At 40.6% G+C, this 25046-nt stretch overlaps 1 protein-coding gene across 2 annotated transcripts in view; it reads right to left on the bottom strand.

The window, feature by feature from the left end:
• espnl (espin like) overlaps nt 1–25046 on the bottom strand; it is a 36003-nt gene that overhangs the window by 4295 nt on the left and 6662 nt on the right. The window contains exons 2-9 of one of the 2 annotated variants that reach the window (XM_062976430.1): nt 22794–22984; nt 17085–17271; nt 16374–16556; nt 15096–15227; nt 3775–3909; nt 3257–3344; nt 1234–1340; nt 762–959 (exon numbers count right to left, since the gene is read on the bottom strand). In XM_062976430.1, coding sequence (XP_062832500.1) covers nt 762–959; nt 1234–1340; nt 3257–3344; nt 3775–3909; nt 15096–15227; nt 16374–16556; nt 17085–17271; nt 22794–22984 — 1221 coding nt within the window. Of the gene's footprint in view, nt 1–761; nt 960–1233; nt 1341–3256; nt 3345–3774; nt 3910–15095; nt 15228–16373; nt 16557–17084; nt 17272–22793; nt 23846–25046 lie in introns of those variants that run through there. The other variant, XM_062976429.1, reaches the window with a different exon arrangement.

The raw sequence follows: 25046 nt of genomic DNA, 5'->3' as shown, positions 1-25046 counted from the left end.
ATTGCAATTAATCACCTTGATTAGCATTGAAAAGCCTTGCAGCTTCAAAGTCTGGCTCCTTTCTGCCCAGGGCAATCCTTTGTTGGGAAATGTTAGCTGGTCCTGATTGTTTCATGTCTGGAATTACCCTGTTTTCAGAGTGTTGTTCTTTATTTACTGTCCTGATTTTAGAGTTTTTTAAATAATGGTAGCCAGATGTTGATCATTATCATGGTTTCTGTTGAAATTGTCCACATGCTTTCAATGCTAATCAAGGTGGTTAATTGCAACATCTACACTTGCCTCCAACAGACAGGGGTTCTTTCTCCCACCCTGGACCTTCCACAGATATATAAACCCCACTTGCCTAGTTTCCAACATACCCCACAACCTCTGAGGATGCCTGCTATAGATGTGGGTGAAATGTCAGGAGAGAATGCTTCTGGAACATGGCCATACAGCCCGGAAAACTCACAGCAACCCACTATTTAAGATAAGTTAGTAATTTAATCTTTACTATCCAGATAGGCAATTGATAGATTGGTTTCCACATGAAATGTACTTGTGTGTTAATTAGTGCCCAACAGTCATGTAGCAGTTTCAGCCCTGGTTGCAACAGCATGACTGAAATAGCCACAAACAAGCAAGAGGTTGCTTCACACAAGCGATTTACTGCACAGAAGTACATTGGGGCCTTGGTATCCAGTGGAGTTTGGTTCTAGATACCTCCCCGGAAGAGAATCAAGTGATACCTCTTCATCAGTTAATTCAATGTACTGTACCTTCCTATCCATCCCTTCTTCAGATGCCAGCTGGGCCTGCAATTTCCGCACCATCACCTGCCGTTTCCACTCTGGGATAGAAGAACCCCGGTCATCATGAGTAGGCACCAGCGCATCAATGTCTGAGGTTCCCAACTCATCCAGCATTGAAAGGAGGTTCCTTGGTACCACATCACTCGGCGGCTCAGCCTTCTCATTCTGCATAGAGAACAGCTGGATTTGTCCTTTTTTCCACACTCTAAAGTAGAACAGATAGCTAAAAATATATAATGACCTATTCTTACAATGTTATGATATATGTTCCCCCATGTGGATAGTTTGATGTCTTCTAAAAGACGGAGTTTGAAGGTAGGTTAAGTAAGTAGCAGGGCTTGGCAGGAAAAGTGTAAGCAAAATACAGCCCAGAGAATGTAAGAAGGGGAAAGGAATACAGAAGAGATGAGAAGCCATTGGAGACCAGTATTCAACATACAGAATTTGAAAACAATGTTGTAATCCTCGCCTTCTGCAGAGATTTATTTATCTTCAGCTCAGCTGTCAGTGGTTTATTGGTCTCAGCAGGTTTTACCATCTTTGAAGCTGGAAGAAAGACAGAATAGTGTTTTATTGGGTTTTCCAAAAAAGGACATGGGTAGAGATAGAAAACACAACTATTTTTTTTCTTAAACTATGGAAAAGTAATTGATGTTTTTGTTGTTTTTCAACTTTGGTGTACCCTGTTCCTTCTTAGCCTTACAAATAGTCCAAGTTCTTGAAAACAGTAACACACATGCAGGCATAAAATAACATGAACACACATGCAATGGAAAGATGTGTTGATAAGACCTTCCAAACTGTTGATTTTTAAAAAATTTAAAATAGCTATGTGTAACGCTTTTCTTTTACAGAAACAAAACTACCTCACTTTAAAGGCTATCCTTTGCCCAAGGAGCAAAAGAGACGAGCATTGTCCAATATATACAAGCTGATGGAAAGAGAGAGAGAGCAGCTGTGAACTGATTATGTTCTTCTGTAGATTATGGTGGTGTTCTAGATGGACCATTATCAGACTGGATTATTACACTGGCCAACACATCTATTTGCACATTACCTAGCTGCTAGCACCCTGTTAAGTTGTTGTTTTCAATCTCCCACCCACCCCCAACAATTTTAGCCCAATTTTAAAGATTTTAAATGATATTTTAAGGATTTATTATGTTAGTAATTATGTGGACTTATTTTACGTCTTATTTATTTATGTTGATTTATAATTTACTGAGCTGATCCTGATTTGTTTATTGATTTGTTTGTGTATTACTGTTGGCACTGAGTGTTTGCCATTGCATATTTTGTTGTGAGCCGCCCTGAGTCCCTTCGGGGAGATAGGGCGAGCTATAAATAAAGTTTCATTTCATTGGTGCCCGAAATGTTAGCCCTATTTCTGGGTATATTTGACTTGCTGATTCCAAAAATGGCACCAGTTCCCCCAATGAGCTCCAGTTTTTGAGATACAGAACATATTTCATATATCAGTCATCTGTTTGCCCGTGTGTTATTTGGTTATTTGATTGCCCTGTGTTATTTTCCCATCATCTCTCTGATTAGTTGCTGTTGTCCTCGAGAGATCTTAAAGTCAAAATCAGAAATTGGGCTCTGAAGTTTCCCTCCTCCGATGCATGTGAATGAGAATGCGTGTGTGTGTATGTGTGTGTTATTAAACACACACACACACACATATACACTCATTCACAGGCATACAAACATAGCTGCATGTGGCTATGTCACCTCAACTCTCCAATCAACCCTGCATGTGGGCTTCAAGAAGACTGGAGAAATTTACACCCCACATACATATGCACTGACTCTTTCCATAAAATCAGGACCTTATTATGTAAGCTGTGGGTGTGCATAAAAAAATCAACCCTGTTCTGTCTACATATTCACTGAAGATTTGAAAAGGCCTGTTATTTATTGGGGATGTTGTTGTTGTTTATTCATTCAGTTGCTTCCGACTCTTCATGACCAGCCCATGCCAGAGCTCCCTGTTGGTCATGGCCACCCCCAGCTCCTTCAAGGTCAAGTCATTCACTTCAAGGATAATATCCATCCACCTTGCCCTTGTTGGCCCCTCTTCCTTCTTCCTTCCATTTTCCCCAGCATAATTGTCATCTCCAAGCTTTCCTGTCTTCTCATTATGTGGCCAAAGTACTTCAACTTTGCCTCTAATATCCTTCCCTCCAGTAAGCAGTGAAGCATTATTTCCTGGAGTATGGACTGGTTGGATTTTCTTGCGGTCCAAGGCACTCTCAGGATCTTCCTCCAGTTCAAAAGCGTCTATCTTTCTTTGCTCAGCCTTCCTTATGTTCCAGCTCTCGCATCCATAGGTTACTATGGGGAATACCATTGCTTTAATTATGCAGACCAATGAAGGTCCGAATTATTGGGGATGTTCTTCACTTAATTCTGTCTAGCATTTTAGTTTAGCAAGAAAAGCTGATGGAAACATCTTTACTAACCAGATACTTTCTGAAGATGGGTGTTAACTTCTTTCTGCATGTTTGATGTAGTAGAGCTTATATTTGACTGAAGCGGTCTCATTGCCTGCTGGGTGTAAAACACATACAAGGACTTTAGAAGGTTCAAGAAATGCAGCATTTATTCTCTGTAGTTTTTTTAAAGACATTTTCTTATTTCTCTGATTAAATACCAAACCCATTAGAGGCAAGAACTCATGCATAAATAGCAACACATCAATTCCCAAGACATCTGGAAGCTGGTTTGAAAATATGACTGGCAGTTTTAATATCTTCCTTTTCTGCCAGAATCATCTAGTACAGTATTACAGAAAAGTATTTGTGGTTTATATTTTCTACTTCTAAATTTAATGTGAAACCATCTTTCCTCATGGGAGTAGTGAGGTCAAACTCTAAGCAAAAAATCCATAGCAGGTTAAATAATGAGAATGTTACACATAATAACTAGTAATTTTTTTTAAAGTGCAATTATTATGTTGCCACTTGCCAAACCTCAATACCTGCCGAAACTCTTGTCCAACTGCCACTTTGTGTTGTTTATTGGTTTTCTCTATTGATCTTTCTTTGGCCTTAGCTTCCTTCTCTGCTGATCTTCCTTTGGCCTCTTGATTCCTAAAACCACTTTGCTGGTCTGCCTATTGGGATACAGACAACAACCGTAGCAGCATAAGAAAATACAAGTCATTTTCCACATTTAAGGTTGAAAATGTGTCTACTTTCAGAAGAAGCAGTGAAAAACATGGTCTTTAGTGAAACCTTTAAACAACTAGAAGATATACTTATTCTCACATTCATCTGATCTGTTTGTTTGGTGCAGTTATTGATGCTGAACATTCCTATCTTGCCTATTGCTTCCCCCAAGATTAAACACACACAAAAATGCAATAAAATACTAAAGTAAAAGTAAATATATCGTAATACTTGAACTTTAACTTTAAATTAATAAGATGTAAGAATTAAACAACTGAGTCAGTTTTAAAATGCATTGACAGCACAGGAGGTAAAAGGAGACAAAAGCATTACTTTCTGCTCTCCTAATACTCTGAAGAAAGAGTGAAAAGGATAGTTGTTGACTGTGCAACCCTCTACGACAGTGGTTCTCAACCTCTGGGTCCCCAGATGTTTTGGCCTTCAACTCCCAGAAATCCTAACATCTGGTAAACTGGCTGGGATTTCTGGGAGTTGTAGGCCAAAACACCCGGGGACCCAGAGGTTGAGAACCACTGATCTATGGCGAGGGAGTGCCATACTTTGGGTGCTATTACCAGTAAGACCCACTTGTGGGATCCAGCTAATGCACCTCTGAAGCAGGACTTCAAGTGCTGAACAGATGGAGAGAGCAAATTCAAGTTTACAGGCTAACAAGTGGAACTCTCTGCTTTTATTTCTGTGCAGTCAAATGAAGCTATTCACCGTACACAGATGGTGAAAAACACTGGAAAAGAACAATGTTAGCAATGGAAAGAGGAGAAACATGGTGTTGGGGTGGTGGGGTTAAATAACATAGCGTGATACAAAAGTACAAAATATTTAATATCACAGTTTATAATGGTAAATAGAAATATATATCTGCTTTATGGCCCAACCCCATGTTTACATTTAGCAACATTTCTATTCATATCTAAGCAAACCACCTAGAATCCTGGAGCCTCCGGTGGCACATAGGCAACATCCTTGCAGATGGCCATTTCTCTCACACCAGAAGCAACTTGCAGTTTTTCAAGTCGCTTTTGACACAAGAAAAACCCTAGAATTCTGATACTGGGCTTCTGATCTGTTTTCCCCCCCTTTCTTATTTTTTGCCTGGACACTGTGTTCTCTGTCTCTGTGGACCAGTTCCATGTCTAGATATCAGTGGATTTTTACCTTGTATGACTATCCTTTAAGAGCTATGTTGAGGATTACTTGCATAGCTATACATTGCATGTTGGCTGTTTCTGTACCTTGACTCTTAAATGCATGGCCAAGAACAGGTGTACTGCTGCTTGTCCTAGAAGTCTTGGCATTGACATGGTTTCTGTCAACCAATTGAATAATCACAACTGTCAACCAATGTAACAATCAATCATCCATCGTTCAACAATTGATCAAACAGAACATACTGACAAGTTACCAAAAGCTCAATATTTGTAACAATATTTTCTTTTTCCCTTAGCAAAGTTGAAGGCTTTCGTGACCAGAACCACTGGGTTACTGTGAGTTTTCCGGGCTGTATGGCTGTGTTCCTTAAGCATTCTCTCCTGATGTTTCGCCCACATCTATGGCAGGCACCCTCAGAGGTTTTGAGGTCTGACCTCATAACCTCTGAGGATGCCTGCCATAGATGTGGGTGAAACGTCAGCAGAGAATGCTTCTGGAACATGGCCATACAGCCCGGAAAACTCACAGCAACCCAAATCAAGCAGAGTCCCAAAGAATACAAATAAGTGTTTCTTATATTTATACCTCATCTATGAATCTATTAAAGCAAGCAGCATTTTAGCCAAAAATATAGTAACATGTTTCCTGACACTCTCTGGGAGACTCTATTTCACAAAAGGAATCTAGAAGTTGCTCACCACAATTGATATCAATTGATATTCTGGAAAGTGACGGGCAAAATTTTATTTACGTAATCCCAACTGCAGAAACACCAAAACCAGTGCTAGCCCCAACCATCACCAGCAGGAGGCCTGTCAGACTCCAGTGAGCAGAAATGACAGCATAAATTACGGAATTATTCACAGAGATACATACCTATTACATATCTCCTGTCCTTGAGGTGACCCACGTGGAAGAGAAGTGAGAAGGTGGACAAATACGGTTCTGATTAGATCCCGTCCTTAAGCAGATCAAAATTTCACAACTAACCAGTAAATATTGCTCAAAAGGAAGAACTGGTGAACCCAACAGGTCTAGAGAGGCAGTCAGGGACTGTATTGTATGGTAAATGCTAGCAGGGGAGAGTCTGCAGGTCAAGGAGTCACAATTAGCATTCCATTAATATTTGAAGTCATCGCATCAGGTGGCAGGAGAGCACAAGGGAGCAGGAACTTTTGGTTGCATGAGCAGCCATGGGCTGCTGCTCCAGCTCCTCAAGTTGACCTTGCCTTCCATTTCCATTTATGTCCAAAAATGTATAAATTTTGGACAGAAACAAACACTTGCCTGAGTTTAGCAGAACCAAACTATGTACTTCCACTGAGACTACTATATGATGTGTTTATTGTTATGTCCAGAACTGGAGATGGACAGATATCAAGCAAAAGTTACTTGAGCTACATCTAAACCTAGACATTCAGTGCAAAATGAGCTCTTGAATCAGCTCAGAATCCTCTACAAACACTTTAAACCAAATCATGTACAACATTAAAACAGCAGTGCAAATTATCAAAGTAGCAGCAGGGAGAATAATTCAATATTTCACTCCACAATGTCATTTTCCATCTCTAGGTCATCCTGATAGCTGCTATTAACTGTTCAGTCTGTGGGGAAATTATTATTATTATTATTAATAATAATAATAATAATAATAATTTATTTTTCTATCCCGCCACCATCACCCCGAAGGGACTCGGGGCAGCTAGCATGGGGCCAAGCCCAAAACAGAAACAAAACATAACAAGTTAAAACAAGTATCAATAACTGAAAACAGTGTCAACACAACAATCAAATAAAATTAAATAATTCAATTGCAATTAAAATACAGCATACTACCATCATTACTATATGAAAGTGAGGTAGTAAAACAAGCATCACCACTGATGGATAAAATGAGGGCGGTCATATGAAAGTTCATAATATCAAGACCAATCAATAAAGTGCATACAGGTTACCTGCATCATGCCCATATTTTTTAGAACAAAGAGCATATTCTGAGAGGTTATTTCAGAAAAAAAACAGGTTGGAGAGAGAGAGAAACATCCTTTTCTTAGTGCCACTATGTGTACATGTGCCATTAAATTGCCTGTCATCTTATTATGACCCCATGAATTTCACAATGTTTTCTTAGGCAAGGAATACTCAGAGATGGTTATGTCACTGGGTTGCTGAGAGTTTTCCGGGCTGTATGGCCATGTTCCAGAAACATTCTCTCCTGACTTTTCGCCCACATCTATGGCAGACATCCTCTGAGGTTGTGAAACCTTTTTGAAACTAGGCAAGTGGGTTTTATATATCTGTGGAATGTCCAGGGTGGGAGAAAGAACTCTTGTCTGTTGGAGGAAAGTGCGAATGTTGCAATTGGCCAGCTTGATTGGCATTGAATAGCCTTTCAGCTTCAAAGCCTGGCTGCTTCCTGCCTGAGGGAATCCTTTGTTGGTAGGTGTTAGCTGTCCCTAACAACCACTCTAACAACCACCATGTCAGACTACACTGAGAAGCTATTGAAATCCACAAGCATGTGGACAATTTCAACAGAAAGGAGGAAAGCATGGAAATGAACAAAATCTGGCTACCAGTGTTAAAAAACTCTAAAATCAGGACAGTAAATAAAGAACAACACTCTGAAAACAGGGGAACTCCGGAAAGGAAACAATCAGGGCCATGGTTATGTCAACACATGGTTATGTCAGTTCTCTTCTCTGAAATACAGCCTACATCACCTGCTATTACATGGCAATCTCCCATCCAAGTACAAACCAAGAGCTGACCATGCATAGCTTCTAAATTCAGACAAGATTTAGTGTCATTTAGACACATTTTAGGTGATATTTAGGCATCTCAGTGCTACTACTCTGGCACAAATGAAGCCCAACCAGCAATTTTAAAGTAAACAGAGCTGTCAGATCTGTTTGTAACGCTAGTGCCCATGTCATGCAGGGCATGGCCCTTACAAGAATAACTTCTCTCATCAGTTCAACCTCCATACATTATATATGGATATATTGAATTAGTGGGGATAGATTACAAAAGTGCAATTTAATTAAGAGGTTAGGATAAAATAATGAGCCACAAGATGAAGGAACTCGGAACAATTCATTGCACAGCTAAATAATCACTGCCCACCCCCCACCCCCAGCCAATGAGCATTTTCAAGGGCTACTGTATAAGAAGGCTCAAATCTCTATTTCCTGAACATGCTGGACTTCTATTTATCTGATTTTATTACTAACACAAAGTTCTTGGAGTACACATTTCCATTAGTGTTATCAGAAAAAGCAACAGCAGACAATAGCCTTCCTACAAAATTCTACCTGTATGCTCAATACAGATGTAAAAAAAAAATCCCTGTTTTTTTTTTAAAATGGAAACATGGGTTTTGAATCCATAAAAATGATACTGCACAGAAAAAAAATCTCCAGAACACTTTGGAATGCTTGAACAAAGGGAGAAAACTGCACATAAATATTTTTCCCATGAAGAAAGAGGAGAAAACTATAGACAACTGTTTATCCTTTATATGTGAAAATGAAATAACTGGGGAACTACATCCCTCATAGGTATACTGAGTTTGGAAAAGTTACTTTATACAATAGACAGTCAGTCCTGCATGCACTAAGCTATCTTCAAGGATAAGTAGAGGGCCTGTGTGCCAGCATCAGCGCTGAAATGAGACTTGATTTAACTCCTAGTTTATTTGGCTTTTGTTTTTAGAGGTGGGTTGCAGGTGGCCCCATCTTGTTTTTCAATTCTACACTGTAGAATTAATGCAGTTCGACATCACTTTAACTGTCAATGCTGTGGAATTAAGGGAGTTGTAGTTTTACAAGGTCTCTAGTCTTCTCTGCCAAAGAGTGCTGGTCCCTCACTGAACTACAACTCCTTTGATTCCATAGTATTGTGCCATGGCTATAGAAGATCTTGCCAACCGGAAAGTTGACAGTTCAAGCTGTGGGCGGGGTGAGCTCCCGCCATCAGCCTAGTTTCTGCCTATCTAGCAGTTTAAAAACAGCAATATAATTAGATAAATAGGTACTGCTTTAGCAGGGAGGTAAAAGACACCCCTGAAAAACATGCTGGTGGTTCCTCGGCATGGAAGAAGATAACAAGAGCATGGCTGAGTCAAGCACAGTCTCCAGATGCCGGAAATGAAAGAGGGAAGCCTTGCCTCTGTTTACATATTGTCTGACTCTGTCAATTGGATAATAGCACTGAATGTTTGCCATATATGTAACCTGTAATCTGAGTCCCCTCGGGGAGAGAGAACGGAATATAAAGCATATTATTATTATTATTATTATTATTATTATTATTATTATTATTATTATTATTATTATTATTATGGCAGTTAAAGCAATGTCAAACTGTATTCATTCTACAGTGTAAATGCATCCTTAGACAACTAAATATCTTGGGTTGAGATTTGGGCATTCTGCATTCTGAATGAGGTTGAACCAGATCACCTTTGAATGAAGGAAGGCGAACACTTCTATTTCCTCACAAGGAGGTGCTATTAAAATGCTGCCCAAGGAGTGGCACATGGCGCTGTTCTTGCAGCTAACTCCCAATGGGAAAAGGCTGGCCAATTCTGGCTGTGAAGACATTCCATGAATATAAGAAGTAAATGATCTCTGATGGAACAAAAGCCTGTGTTTGCGAAAAAGAAATAGGATCAAATCATGGATGTCAAAGGCGCTGAGAAAAACATGTAATTCTAGCTGAGGATGTTAATGAACAAAGCTTGGCTCAGTGCAGACAACAGTGTTTGCTGGAGCTAATTACAGAAAAGGTGGAGAGCAGAACACCTGCAAGAAGAACAAATGGCATCTCCACCTTCTGCCCACATTGGATCGGGAGTTTGCTAAATGATTTCCAAAATCATCTACACATATGATTGACCTGATCCATGTAACATGACTTTACCCTATTGTTGCACTTTTAATCACAATAGGGGAAATAAGAAAATGAGTCATTAATTTTAAAATGTTCATTCTCTTCTCAGAGTTAGAAACAAGTTACTATGTAGTTATTTCAAGCCCTGCACTCATGGCAGCTAATAGTCCATGGAAGTGGACTGGTAAACCCACTCTGGATTTTAGCCTGAATGTTAAAGAAGCTATCTAAGGTGCCAGATTATTTTAGGAACAGGGATCATCGTCTTAGGTCCTTTCTACACTTTATTTCCCATTGTAGCTGGCAAATAAATACACTATTTATTTGCCAGCTGCAATAAATCACTACTGACCGATCAAAGCCTGGGTTGGATTGAGCTCCCAACCGTTAATAGCCAGCTCGAAAAACAGTTGCATCTGTTGAGTTGAAAATTCTAGGTACTGCTTATGCGGGGAGGCTAATTTAACTTAATTTATGGCACCATAAAAACTGCCAGCAGTGTGCAAAAAGGAATGAGGAAATACTAACATCAAAGGACTCAGTGGACGATGAAGCGACAGCTCCCCCTGTGGCCACAATCAAGCATACCCTCATGAAGCCAGAAGCTGGGAAAATGTTAAATTGCCTCTGTGTCTGTCTATATGTTGTATGTTTAATGTCACTGAATGTTTGCCATGTATATGTGCATTATAATCCACCCTGCAGGGTGAGACTGGGCAGAATATAAATACTATAAATAAATACATTGCCCTATAACCCAGAATCTGATACCAGATTATCTGCTTTAAACTGGATTATGTGAATCTCCACTGCCAGACAATCTGGGATAATCAGATAATCTGGGATCAGATCCTGGGATATAGGAGCAGTGTGGAAGGGGCCTAAGATAACTCTTTTTAAGTTTAGACTAAAATCCAAGGGAGATTCACCGCCCACTGACACAGAAACCACATAAATCATAAAGTGCATCATAGATGCCTTGTTAACTTCATATTTACCATGGAAAGGGGGTTATTATTTATTAGATTTATGCACTGCTTTGATCATAAAGAATGGCACTCAAGGTGGCTAGCAATGATTAAAAAAATAAGGAAAACAAATACAATAAAAAAGATCCAGATTACAATAATAATTTAATTCATACTAATAAATGAAAGCACTCTACCAACTCTGTTAAAATACCTTTACACAGTGACCTAGCTTGGATGCATATAACCTGAGGGTGAAATGGATATGGGGCAGCTAGATATTTGAGCATTTGACCCCAGTTAACTGGCTGCTTTTGGATTGCTTCCTTCTCTTACATGCATTCTAGGGAAAGCTTCTGCAGCAATAATGGAATTCAGTTTGTAGCTATATCACAAGAAATAGAGTTTTACATTCAGTTTCATCTATTAAACCTCCTTTTAGTGTGGTACTCACACTGAATATTTCCTTAATATTGCCTTAGTATTTCCCAGTAGTAAGACATTTTGTTCTTGTTTGACTTATAGGACACTTCAGGATGGACAGGTGTTTGTGCTGTCAATCAGAAGTCATTATGCAGCTATTGCATTCTTTGCACCACAATGAAGTTTGTTTTGTAAGAGAAAAAAATGACAGGACAACATAGGAAGGTTACAAATGTGGATCTTTCCAAGAAGACTTCTCACACTAGAAACTGGAAAGCATACTGCAGCTACTTCATCATGTATTTTCTTCAGAGGTTGCCCATAATAAGAATAAAGACAGTAGAAGCAGTAGAAAAGTGGTTCTCAACCTGTGGCCCCCCAGGTGTTTTGGCCTACAACTCCCAGAAATCCCAGCCAGTTTACCAGTTGTAATGATGTCTGGAAGCTGAAGGCCAAAACATCTGGAGAAAGTTGTTTTCTTTAAACTTTCTCCAAGATGCGCTAGATTGCATATACAATTCAGCGCATCTCGGAGAGAGTTTAATATCTTGATGTACACACAAGCAGATATCTTATCTCTCTCCTCACCCAACTATAAATTCAAGCTCTGTTTAATATCATAAAGATCAAATCAAAAGAATAGTTGCAGAGTTCTAATTGTAATTGCTTTCCAACTGTGCTTCCATTTAGCCACCTGTGTGTCCGTGGCTCCATTTTTTTGACAGCCCTGAACTGCTATTTCTGGCTTTTAAAATGGGCACATGCACTGGAGCAGTCCACATCACTTCATTTAGCCACCAACCTCCCATTTTATTCCAGTTTCTTCTGGGTTTTAGTGCATGTGTAAAAGAGCCTTCAAGCAAAGAGACAGAACTAAGTCACTCTGGGGAGACCAATATGGACCAACGCTGGCTCTTTGTCTCTCAGTCCCTGGCATGGAAAGAGGATGAGGAGAAAATAAGGAACAAGATGGCAGTAGCTTGACCTCCTCTAGTAATGGTGGTGCAAACAAATAGCTACTATTTCAAATGCCTGCTAAAACAAAGCTCTATAGGGATGATGAGTGCTATATGTGACTTTTTTCATATCCAATACAGTCTTGCAGTGAGTGCTCATACACCATATCAGCCAGTATGTACTGCAAGAGTGGGCTGCAACACCCAAAAATGATCTGACTACAAGGCAAATTTGCCCTTTTATCATACTTTCTCTGGAACAGTGGTTCTCAAACTTCGGTCCTTCTCGTGTTTTTGAACTTCAGCCCCCAGAGTCACAGACCACTGTCCAAGCTGGTTAGGGTTTTGAGAAAAGAAGTCCAAAACATCTGGAGAGCTGAGGTTAGGGAGATACCAGTTTGAATAGTTAAGACATCTCAAGCCTGGCATCCCCCCCCTCTGGATCCATAGCCCCCCTTCTTGAAAAAAAAAAAGCCTGGCATCCTTGGCACCTCATCCGGGGAAAGTTTCCTTGTATCTGTGGTTTGAGGGTATGAAAGCTTTTCCTTTTTAATAGGTTGAACAAGTCACCAAAACACCTCAGATGTCAACATATGTTAACTTTATAGTGAAATACATAGCTAAGCTAATTGAAATCAATACAATTCAGTAATTAAGTATTAATTAATTAATCAATTAAGCCCCTGATAGTGCAGCAGGTTAAACCGCTGAGCTGCTGAACTTGCTGACCGAAAGGTCGGCAGTTTGAATCCAGGGAGCAGAGTGAGCTCCCACTGTTAGCCCCAGCTTCTGCTAACCTAGCAGTTTGAAAACATGCAAATGGAACAGGAAAGTAATGGTGCTCCATGCAGTCATGCCAGCCACATGACCTTGGAGGCGTCTACAGACAATGCTGGCTCTTCGACTTAGAAATGGAGATGAGCACCAACCCCCAGAGTCAGGCATGACTAGACTTAATGTCAGGGAAAAAATTACCTTTACTAAGTAGGACACAAATTTGTAAATAGCTGTTTCCAAAGTGTCAGCTCTGCATGTCATGAATTTCTACTTTCCCTAATTGTGATTTTGAAAAAGTGGCAACACTAGCATAAAACAGAACAGCTCTAAAATACAATTACAGTATTAACCAATTATGTATTAGTGACATAGAGATGTTGCTTTGGGATCCCATCCTGTTAAGACAGTATTTTTACCCATCAGAATTGAACAGGTGAGGCTTAAGATACTTCTTGAGTAGGCCCAGGTGCAGGCAGCAGCACTGTTTTAATTAGTCAAAAAGTGTTCTGGATATATATTTTTTTTCCCTATTAATATTTTACTGACAAACTAAGTGGTGATAGAGGGCTCTCGTTTCAGAAGGCCCGTTTCCAAATCTCAGGCCATGGCAAGGATTTACTGCGCTTTGTTCAATGAAACATAAGAACTTGATTAGGATTTCAGCACCGGCTTCTCAAGTTAACCACAGTGCCAGTGTAATGTCCCATTGTGCTCTCTTCTCTTGTGGCTTAAGATCTGGTGTGGAAGACATATAGATGCTCAATGAAGACTTTCATACAAGACTGAAGTCTCTGAGCTATTCCTCCTGGCCCTTTTTCTCTTGCCATCTGGCTCTTGCTAATTGCTTTCTAGTTTCATGTCCCGAAAGTGGCAGAGGCAGCTAGTCAATAGCCTCAGCAACATGATGGCCCAGTTGTTACTCTGTGCCAGAGACATGCCGAGGTGAAAAATTTCCAGTCCACTTAACAACAAACCAAAAATAGCTCCAAAGGCAGAAGGAGTATAGAGTGGATTGCTTTCGCAATATAGCAATAGAAAACCAACCTCTAACTCGAACACTTAAAAGAGGGAGAAAATGGTGGTGGCAAACTCTCCAACTGTCCCCATTTGGCAAAGACAGTCATAATTAATACTGTCTTCCCACTTTTTCAGCTTTTAACATGTGGCACTATCCTCTTTTGTCCCCAGCTTATTTCAATTGCTGCAAACTAAGGTTAGAGGTGCAAAAGTAGTTTACATTCAGTTAACTGTGGAAGAGGAGGAGGCTAGGAAGAATCTTGCTCTTCCTAGTGGTCTCAGGCAAAAGTAAATTGTGTTCTTGAAGGCTTTCATGGCTGGAATCAGAGGGTTGTTGTGTGTTTTCCTGGCTGTATGGCCATGTTTCAGAAGCATTCTCTCCTGATGTTTCACCCACATCTATAGCAGGCATCCTCAGAGATTGAGGGGTCTGTTGGAAACTAAGTAAGTGAGGCTTATATATATCCCCCCACCCTGGACACTCCACAGATATATAAACTTCACTTCATTTCCAGCAAACCCCTCAACCTCTGAGGATGCCTGTCATAGATGTGGGCAAAACGTCAGGAGCTAATGCTTCTGGAACATGGCCATACAGCCAGGAAAACTCACAGCCACCCACAGACCACTACTGTTTTCATTTTTAACAAGGGAAATATTAATTGGGAAAACAGGATGACTACCTTTCCCATACTGTGGTCATCTTCTCTTTCATGTTGACATCTTACTTCGGGGGGTAGGAACAATGGAGCCATCCAGAGGTGTTATACAACATCTTCACTAGATATGCTGAATGGGGAAGTCCCACAGCTTTTATACAGCTGAAAAATTCCCACTCCTATCTTACTGTATAATGTAGTGACTCCTATTTTCAGAGACTCACATGGAAGCAAAGATCTGCATTTCCAAAGACAACACTTCCATTACCATCTTCTCTGCTTCCTGCAGGTAGCAAGCACACTGCCTGTGCCCATTGTATTCCGCCAGGTCCCTTGCTGTGTATCCATCCACATCACGGATCCTGGGATCGATTTGATGGGAAATCAGTGTCTGACAGCACTGCAAATAAATACACAAATAACAACCATCATGCTAGTTCACAGACAACTCACATGCATTTTGGATTTTCCCTTAAGGGTGTTACATTGTTGTTGCTTTGTTATTGCCCATCAACCTCCCACAAAAGGACAAGTATTTGTCATCAGTGGCAATAGATTTGTGATAGATCAAATTGCCATTGTCGGCTACAAGATAGGTTTCATTCAGTTAGGCTATCTTGTGTTAGCCGCACAGCTGTGTGAATTTGTCCTAAAGCTATGTAAGGGCTTGACTGCATTCTACATTAAATACATAACATGTAGATGGCCCTTGATTTTTTTTTCTGTAGAAAGTGCATTTGGGACTAATTCTGATAAGTATATGTATATGGATAGAGAAGGGTTGGAAACTGCAGATGGATAGTACTATAGCTTCCACCATTCCTAACTAGCCCAACACTAAGAATGACGTCAACTATAGCCCAATGTAATCTATTATATTCTGTCCTTTTCTGTTTATTAAAATACCCTATCATTTTAATAAATAGGTTTGGATAGGATATCTTGGACTACTGCTCATATTATTTTAGGTGCCATGTTGATAAGGGACAATAAGTGCTACTGTCCAACTATCTGGAAGGCACCAAGTTGAGAAAGGCTATTATTAAATTCTGACATATCCCAGATGTGTTTCAATGAAGATCATCTTTGGTATCAGGTAATTTCAGAACAAGTTATGCTGTGCTGTATATGTGTTGTGACTCAGCCACAGCATAGCCAGAGTGAGGATAAAGAAGGGGATTCTGGGTTTCAGATACAAGAGCCAGATGATGGGATGCAGGATGAATTTCAAGATGATAGCATGGGAATGGGAATGATACAGGCTGATTCAGAGGCTCGAGAAATGCAGCTTGAGCAGAATGAACTGTTGACCCAGCCGGCCATAGATAACAGTCAGGATGACATTCCCATGGGAATTAATGAGCAAGAGAGGTTTCAGTGAATCTGCTAATTGTTCACTAAATTGTCTCTGGGAAACATGTGTATATGTGTGTGTGTGTGTGTGTAAGGAGTCAATGTTAGGGGAAATGTTCAACCAAAGTTTGAGTTCATGCCAAGCCTTTGCTTCCCCTATATCTCTTGTTCTCCACACAGGACCAACAAATACCTCCAAGTGCCCATTCTCTGCTGCGTCATGGAGAGGGGTTCCTCCCCAGTTGTCCAACACAATCTGAGCACCAATGAGGAGGAGTCTGTCAGCAATAGCAGTGTGCCCCTCTCTAGCAGCAAAGTGTAGTGCGGTGGCTCCCTCCACGTCCTGTGTGGCGAGGCTGAGATCCGTGAAGGTTACCTGCGTGGAAGGAAAATGGTGTCTTTTGGGAAACCGTCCAATATAGGTGGAAATTGAGACTGTTTTTCTGTAGTGGATCTTTTTCATCCAATCTGACTCTTCTGTGATCTTTGGTATTTAATTGTAAAAACCCACAATTTAAAAAAATCCACATAATAAAACATACAAAGAAAGGTTTGGAGACTGCTAGTAGAAAAATCAGTTTTGCTTGAGTAGAAACGTTATATTGGAATGATGAGAGGTAAGGCATACATTAAAACCAAATTTCTTTGGTTTAAATATATATTTTTATTTTAATTGTATGTTGTTCTATGGCATTGAATTGTTGCTTATGTGTAAATGCTGCCCTGAGTCCCCTCAGGGGTGAGAAGGGAGGGATATAAATATGGTAAATAAATTAATAGGGTAACTGAACAGCACAGTTAAGATTTTCCACTAAAGAAAATGGCAAAACTGACAGTGACAAAACCACATCAAGAAGGATATTCAACTGCAGATTTCTTTGAAATACAAAAAGTGTAAATTTACCAGCCAAATGACAACGGCATAATGGCCACTGCAGGAAGCTGCATGCAGTACAGTCATGCCATCATGGGCTCTCAGGTGCACATTGGCTTCACAGTCTTTCACCAGGAACTGGGTGATGTGGAGGTGGCCTTCCTGGCAGGCAAGGTACAGAGGGGTTGCTCCACTCCTGGTTTGTTTGTTCACACAACTGTTGGCGGAGAAAAGTTACTACAGCAAGTTAGAAGTAATAACAGGACTTCTAAATTGTTACTACGACGCTTCCAGAGGTACATATGATGAGGTAGCTAGTTGTCATCAATAAGAACCTCATCACATTATCTTCAGGATTCTCCATGCATTGTTGCAAATTCATTAGGTCCCATCAGAGTGTGTGGGGAACCTGTCACCCCATGCCCTGCATCGCCTGACTTAATTGGAACCCCATCCCATGGGGGGAAACCTCTGTCACCTGGCTTCCCACCATTGTTTTAAAGGCAACATGGGAAGACTCCCGTGTTGCCTTGTTGCTTGCTCTCCCCTTTTGCCACGGAACCCAGCCAGAAGCACACGTGCGTCATGTAATGGGCTCCATGGCAAAAGAGGAGAACAAGAGGCATACAACAGTCAAAGTAGCCTGTCTGATGAGGTCGTAAGAGAAAACCAAAGGATTTCAGGAAAAGTTCAAATGGTAGAGAGGCTTTATATTACCAAGGAATCCAAATATAGGGCTACATTTCCTTTCTTTGACCTCCTTATGGATTTTATTTAGTTTTTAGTTGTACTGTATGGGACACTGTTAAGTACAACAAAGGAAATCCAGACCAAAAAGATGTCTGCACTCCTCCCAAGGTTTTGTTTCTGCAATAACTATATTTTCTATATTCTTGATTTTTCTATTTAGTTTCAAAAGTTTCAGAACCGCACAGAAAATTTTGAATTCATCTTGATTTGTACTTATAGGTCATTCCATGCCAAGTTGTCTAAAATTTTAAAACGTTCCCACCATAATGTCTCCAATTTTGTTCACATTTTAGCTGTAGTGCCAGTCGGATGATAAACTTAAGTTTCCCAAAATTTGAGGTCTCTTAACTGCAATAGTTGCTACTCTAGACCCCCTTATCTGAAGGATAATCAGTCAGTGTGCATATGACATTTAACAAAATGCCATTTTGAGGGTCTAATAAAATTGAAACTATGTGCATAAGAATGGCTAGTAAATTGAAATCCTGTACCGTTTTTTTCTGCTGATGCTAATGAAATTAATTTTAACATTATGGATGCAAAATCCAATCAAACAAGTTGACTCAAAGTGTGCGTCAAAATGTGTTGCGACAAATTAGTAAGAACATAAGAAAGAGTCATGCTTCATTTGACTGAAGAGTCCAACATTTTGTTTACAAGTCCTTATAGGCAAGTTGCTCCAATCCTTTGGTCATTTTGGTTGCCTTTTTCTGTACACATTCAATCTTTTGAAGAAATGTTTTAATTGGAGTCACCAAGCAATGCACACACTATTCCTGTTGGTCACAGCACCAATTTGGATAAGGTCAGCGAGAGACTGACTTGTGCCTTAAAAATGCTGAGACCCTTATCTTAAAAATAGCTCCAAAGGCTCTTGGAAAAAAATGTAGCCATTTGATACCACTTTAACTCCCACGGTTCCATCCAGTGCATTCCTGGGATTTGTAGTTTTTTGAGGTATGAAGAATTCCTTCCCAAAGAGCTCTCCTGCCTCAACAAATTATACATCCCTGGATTTTACGGGATGCAGCTTTGACTGCCGTTCTCACAACAATCTGGTAAACTAGGTTTACATACATATCTTGCCCTGAAACTCCAGTAAAATACTAATTTAAATTAACATTACCTGCAATGAACCTTCCTTTAAATTAAAATAACAATATACATACAGGAAGTAGAAGAATTGGAGCCATCATACACAGCTATGCTGCAAATCTGTAATCATGGCTTTATCACTGCTTTAATTGCCAGCAGAGAGCAACCATGTTTCTTAGATTTTACATTCTCCATAACAGGTGAGTCAATCTATCTATCTATCTATCTCACTGTTTTTAACTTAGTACAGTACTTTGTATATTTAGTATACTTACCCTGTTTCCCCAAAAATAAGACATCCTCAAAAAATAAGACCTAGCAGGGGTTTTGCTGAATTGCTAAATATAAGGCCTCCCCCGAAAGTAAGACCTAGCAAAGTTTTTGTTTGGAAGCATGCCCGGCACCCGCCAAACAAATCACCAGAACTTGCAGGATCGGTAAATGTACATACCAGTTGTACATGGAAATAATGGTAATAATATATTAAAATGTTATATTATTTATATTTATACAGTAGTAACAAGAAATTCTTGACAGGAGTCATAGTTTGTCTGGTTTGGTTATGTTGGTTTGTGATGACAACTACTGTACAGTATAGAATAAATGTTCATTTTTTTGTTCAACAATAAATGTGAATTCTTCTTCATGGAAAAAATAAGACATCTCCTAAAAATAAGACCTAGCACATCTTTGGGAGCAAAAAATAATATAAGACACTGTCTTATTTTTGGGGAAACACGGTAGTATTGTATATATACATAGATTTTAACTGTACTGTTCTATTATCAGGGCGGAGGCCAAAAGGGGGCACTAGGCAAAGAAGGATAGTCAATTTTATGGGGAGTACAGTAGGAGTAAAACCATTTCCACATTAACTAAAAGTTTTGCTGTTTTTAGAACACTTTCCCCATATACCAAAGATGAAAGCAGCTTTTGTTTTCAGCAGTTTTTAATGCAAAATTCGCTGATATAGGCTTTTAGTGTCCTATCTAAAGTGTCTTCCGCATAACTATTGACAGTGACTAAAATGCTCAAGAATTTAAAAGTTGTTAAAACTCACCATGTTAAGTAAATATAGAAACCTCAATTAAGGCTGTATCCACACTACAAAATTATTGCACTTAGACTCCAATTAACTATCATGGCTCAGTACTATGGAAGTCCGGTATTTGTAGTTTTGTGGGAGATTTACCTTTCTCTTTCAGAGACTGCTACAACAATCTACAAAACCCAGGATTCCATAGGATGGAGCCTTGGCAGTTAATGTGATGTTAAGCCTTATGTCGGGAGAAAGATGGCATAAAAACAAAGTAACTGAAAAACGACAGCTAAAGTGGTGCCGAACTGCTAGAATTATGTACTGTGGATGGTCTGTGAGTGATAACTAGATTAGCACTATGCACTTTGCATAATATAGTATTATGATTAATATTATCACTAACAGTAGTGATATTATTGCCAATGATCAAGAAAATCGCATTCAAAGCACCCCAACAGGTGGCCAGATGGTGTTGAGTTGTTAAAGGTGGAGAGGAACAGCCCACTGAAGAGCCCAAACCATTGGGGTCAGATGGTTGTGGGGAGTGTGACTGGAAACTCAATCCTTTTCAATAAAGGTTACAAGCACTTGCCTCCTGTTCTCTTGACGGGTACAGGCAGAGTACCTGGAAATGCTGTGCCATGGAAACACCCAGGGGAAAAAAAAAATCTATGCAGCTTCCTTACTTGTTTCCAGGAAGAAACGTTGTGTTCACAGGGTTATAGCTACCTGTGACTTGGAAGTTTGTATCAGTTTTTCCCAACCTCCAAGATGTGTTAGAGTTAAAGCTTGACAGAGACATTTTGGGTGCATCTACACTCAGAGGCGGTCCAACCATATGGCGAACTAGGCACTTGCCTGTGGCGCCATTGTCCCGGGGGCGCCATCATCCTGAGAGGAGGGCGCCACTCTCCGCCTCCTTCTCCTTTGGGCCTCCCAGTGGCCGCGCTGGGCCTCCCGGTGCCCGCGCCGGGCCTTCCGGCCGGCGCGGACCCACCTTCGCACCATGCGAGCCTACCTTTGGGGCCTTCAGAGTTTGTGAGGTCTGTGGGAACTTGGAAGCTAGGTATGTGGAGTTTATATATCTGTAGAAGGCCCAGGGTGGGAGAAAGAACTCTTCTTTGAAGCAGGTGTGAATGTTGTAATTAATCACCTTGATTAGCATTTAATGGCCCTGTGGCTTCAAGGCCTGGCTTCTGCTTGCCTGGGAGAATCTTTTTTTGGGAGGTGTTAGCTGTCCCTGATTGTGTGCTGTCTGGATTTCTTCTGTTTTCAGAGTGTTGTTCTTTATTTATTGTCCTGATTTTAGAGGGGTTTTTTTTAAATACTGAGGGCTATCTGGGTTATCGAAGTCCACACTGCCCTATATCCCAGTTCAATGTTTAGTGCTAAATTCGCAAATACAGTAGAGTCTCACTTATCCAAGCTAAACGGGCCGGGAGAAGCTTGGAGAAGCGAATATCTTGGATAATAAGGAGGGATTAAGGAAAAGCCTATTCAACATCAAATTAGGTTATGATTTTACAAATTAAGAACCAAAACATCATGTTATACAACAAATTTGACAGAAAAAGTAGTTCAATACGCAGTAATGTTATGTTGTAATTACTGTATGTACGAATTTAGCACCAAAATATCACGATATATTGAAAACATTGACTACAAAAATGGCTTGGATAATCCAGAACCTTGGATAAGTGAGGCTTGGATAAGTGAGACTCTACTGTATAGTAATTCCTACATAACATTACCATGTATTGAACTGCTTTTTCTATTGATTTGTTGTAAAACATGATGTTTTGGTGCTTAATTTGTAAAATCTTAATGTAATTTGATGTTTAATAGGCTTTTCCTTAACCCTTCCTTATTATCCAACATTTTTGCTTATCCAACACTTTTATTTTTCAGTGATTGGTTGGGGGGGGCGCAGAAATTCTGTTCGCCTACACTTGAAAAATACCTAGGGCTGGCTCTGTCTACACTATGGAATTCATGCAGTTTGACACAATTTTAATTACCAGACATTAATGCTATGGGATCATGGGGATTGTCATTTCACAAGGTCTTTAGCATTCTCTACCAAAGGGTGTTGGTGCCATCCAAATTACAACTCCATAGCTTTGAGTTATGGCTATTAAAGTAGTGTCAAACTGTGTTAAATCTTCGGTGTAGATTCACCCTTCAATGCTTGAGAAAAGGAATGTTATCCCACAAGCGGGAGAGAAATGGAGGCAAGCATTAGGAAGAATGGGGACTCGTCTTACCACAATAAAGTCCATCTTCAGGGATGGCCAGCTATTCCATTCCTTTCCCTGTCTTCTTCCCACTTTCCCCCACTTCCTCCCTCTTTCTTCAATCAGGAGTCAGGTAACACCTGACTTCTGAAAACAGTCTTCCCTCTATTTTTGCACACCGGTAAGATGGATTCCCATAGGCAGCCACCAGAAATGGCTGTGCATCATGGGATGGCCTCCGTGGGATTCCGTTTTGCCAGTGTGCGAAAATGGAAAGAACCTGGGAGAAACGGATATGGGATGAAGGCCTAAGATTTTAAAATGCCACTTAAAATACATAATACAAAATCCAGCCTAACTTGGCAAACTTTTCCTCAACTGGACATGTTACCTTACCCAGTAAAAGGGCTGATACTGACTGGACTATCATCCCTGAAATATCCCAATTGGCTATCGGGTGGATTTATGGGAGTTGTAATCCAGCACATTTGGAAGGCAGCGGATTAGGGAAAGCTGATCCACATAACAACACTTCATTTTGCAATATGTATAGTTGGTCAGGGAGAGGCAGGTAAGATTGCTTTGTATCCTTTGTGAGGATGATGCTGTGCTTTCGCCTACCTGTGGTCTGCAGCAACCAGCACTTTCAGGCATGTGAGGTCTCCCTTGGCCGCTGCATAATGAGCTGGTACGGCTCCTTCCCGGGTCTCCATTGCAGTGTCAAACCCTGCTTGGACCAGCCACTCAACAACCTCTGGATGTCCAAAGCGAGCAGCTAAATGGAGTGGAGACGCTCCGGAGGCATCCTGCTCCTATGGAGAAAATGACAAGCTTGGGAGCAGCTTTACCAGTTATAGTTGTGACACAGAGAACACTTGGAACCATCTTTGTGGGGTTTGTTTATGTACCTGTGTAGTTGTGTGCATTTTCAAACAACCCCATCAATTCATTTATCAAATGCATGAGTGGGATAGCAGGACAGCCTTTTCAATGGATGATCCCATCCGCTGGAATTCCCTTCCATCAGCCTTCCATGGGAGTTCCAAAGGAGTGGCTACGCTGGCCTCCTCCTTACTTTTATTTCATTGGAAGACAAAAATCTATTTGTTTGACCAGGAGGACCAGCATGGCACAATGGTTTGCACATTGAACTAAAACTGGGGACCAGGACTTGAATCCCCATTCTGCCATGAAACTCTCACTCTCAGCCTCAGAGGAAGGCAATGGCAAACCTCTTCCAAACAACTCATGCTAGGAAAGCCTTGTGATAGGTTTGCCTTAGGGTCACTGCAAGTTAAAAATGATTTGAAGGCACACAACAACAAAGGAAGCTTCCCGTTGATATGTTTTATTTATCTTTAAAAACTTTTAAATGATGCTATTGGTTTATGTGACATTTTGATTGTTTTAAACTGTATTGTTCAGTTTTTTTCATTTGATTTTTTCTGTAAATCACCTTGTCATATAAGAGAATGTTAGCATGCTAATGTAATCTATGCACATAATAAAAGTGAAAATATGCATGTATGTATGTGGCCGGGGTGTCCACTTATACAGACAGGCTCCCACTTCCATATATAGCTATAGCTCCCACTATGCAGGAGACCCCAGTGACCCTCCCTCCAATGATATTGCAGATTATAGCGAGCGCTGTGAACATGTACAACCCCTGCCAGTGCCCTCCACAAACACAATACTGCCCACCACCCAAGTGAATGCTTTCATATGGGGACAATGTCATCCTAGATTTTATGTGTTTCCACCACCACAGACATCCCAGTGTTTCTTAGTCTCTCCACTGGTGTGGAATTTGCACGATCCCGCCCACTGCCTGTCCCATAACACTTTCCCACTCTTTTCTATGGGGCACAGCAAACAGAGCAGAACTGGTCAGCAACTGAACATACTGGAAGGGTTTGGGGGACTGACTCAACATGATGGAAGTTGTAGTTCAGCCTGCATCAAGACAGAGCACGGTGATTCCCCCATCAACAATGGACCTGGACCAAATTTGGCACACAGAACCCCCATAACCAATGAAAAATACTCAAGAGGTTTGGGGGCAATTGACCTTGATTTATACGAGTTGTGGCTCACATCCAGAGAGCACTGTGAACCAAAATAACAATGGATCTGTACCAAACTTGGCACGTATACCTGATATGCCCAAATTTGAATACTAGTGGGTTTTAGGGGGAATTGCCCTTGACATTTGGGAGTTGTAGGTACTGGGATTTAAAGTTCACATGCAATCAAAGAGCACTCTGAACTCCACCAAAGATGGACCTGGACCTAATTTGGCACACAAAACCCCCATGACCAACAAAAAAGGGGCGTTGGGGGGAATTCACCTTGATTTGGGCTAGTTGTAGTTCACCTACATCCATGCATGCCTGATACGCCCAAATCTGAATACTGGAGGAGTTTGGGAGGGATAGACCTTGATTTCTGGGAATTGTAGTTCATCTACAACTAGAGAAACTGTGCTGCCTGTTGACCTGGATGGACTTGTATCAAATTTGATGAACCTGGATCAAATTTGGCACACAGAACCACCATGACCAACTGAATATACTGGAGGGGTTTGAGAGGAACTGACCTTCATTTGTGGGAGTAGTAGTTGACTGACATGCAGAGACACTGTGACCATCACTGGTGATGGATCTAGACCACACAGAATCCCCATGACCAACTGAACCTACTGAAGGGAACTGACCCACCATGATGGAAGCTGTAGTTCATCCTACAGGCAGAGAGCACACTGAACCCCATCAATGATGCATCTAGAGCAAATTTGTGCAACATGAAAAACTTTTAACTACTGGTGGAGTTTCAGGGGGTTGACTTGGCATGATGTGAGTTGTAGTTCACCTA

This window comes from Anolis carolinensis, chromosome 3 (genome assembly GCF_035594765.1).
Source record: "Anolis carolinensis isolate JA03-04 chromosome 3, rAnoCar3.1.pri, whole genome shotgun sequence".
NCBI lineage: Eukaryota > Metazoa > Chordata > Lepidosauria > Squamata > Dactyloidae > Anolis > Anolis carolinensis.
This window is presented reverse-complemented; position numbering and strand designations above follow the sequence as displayed.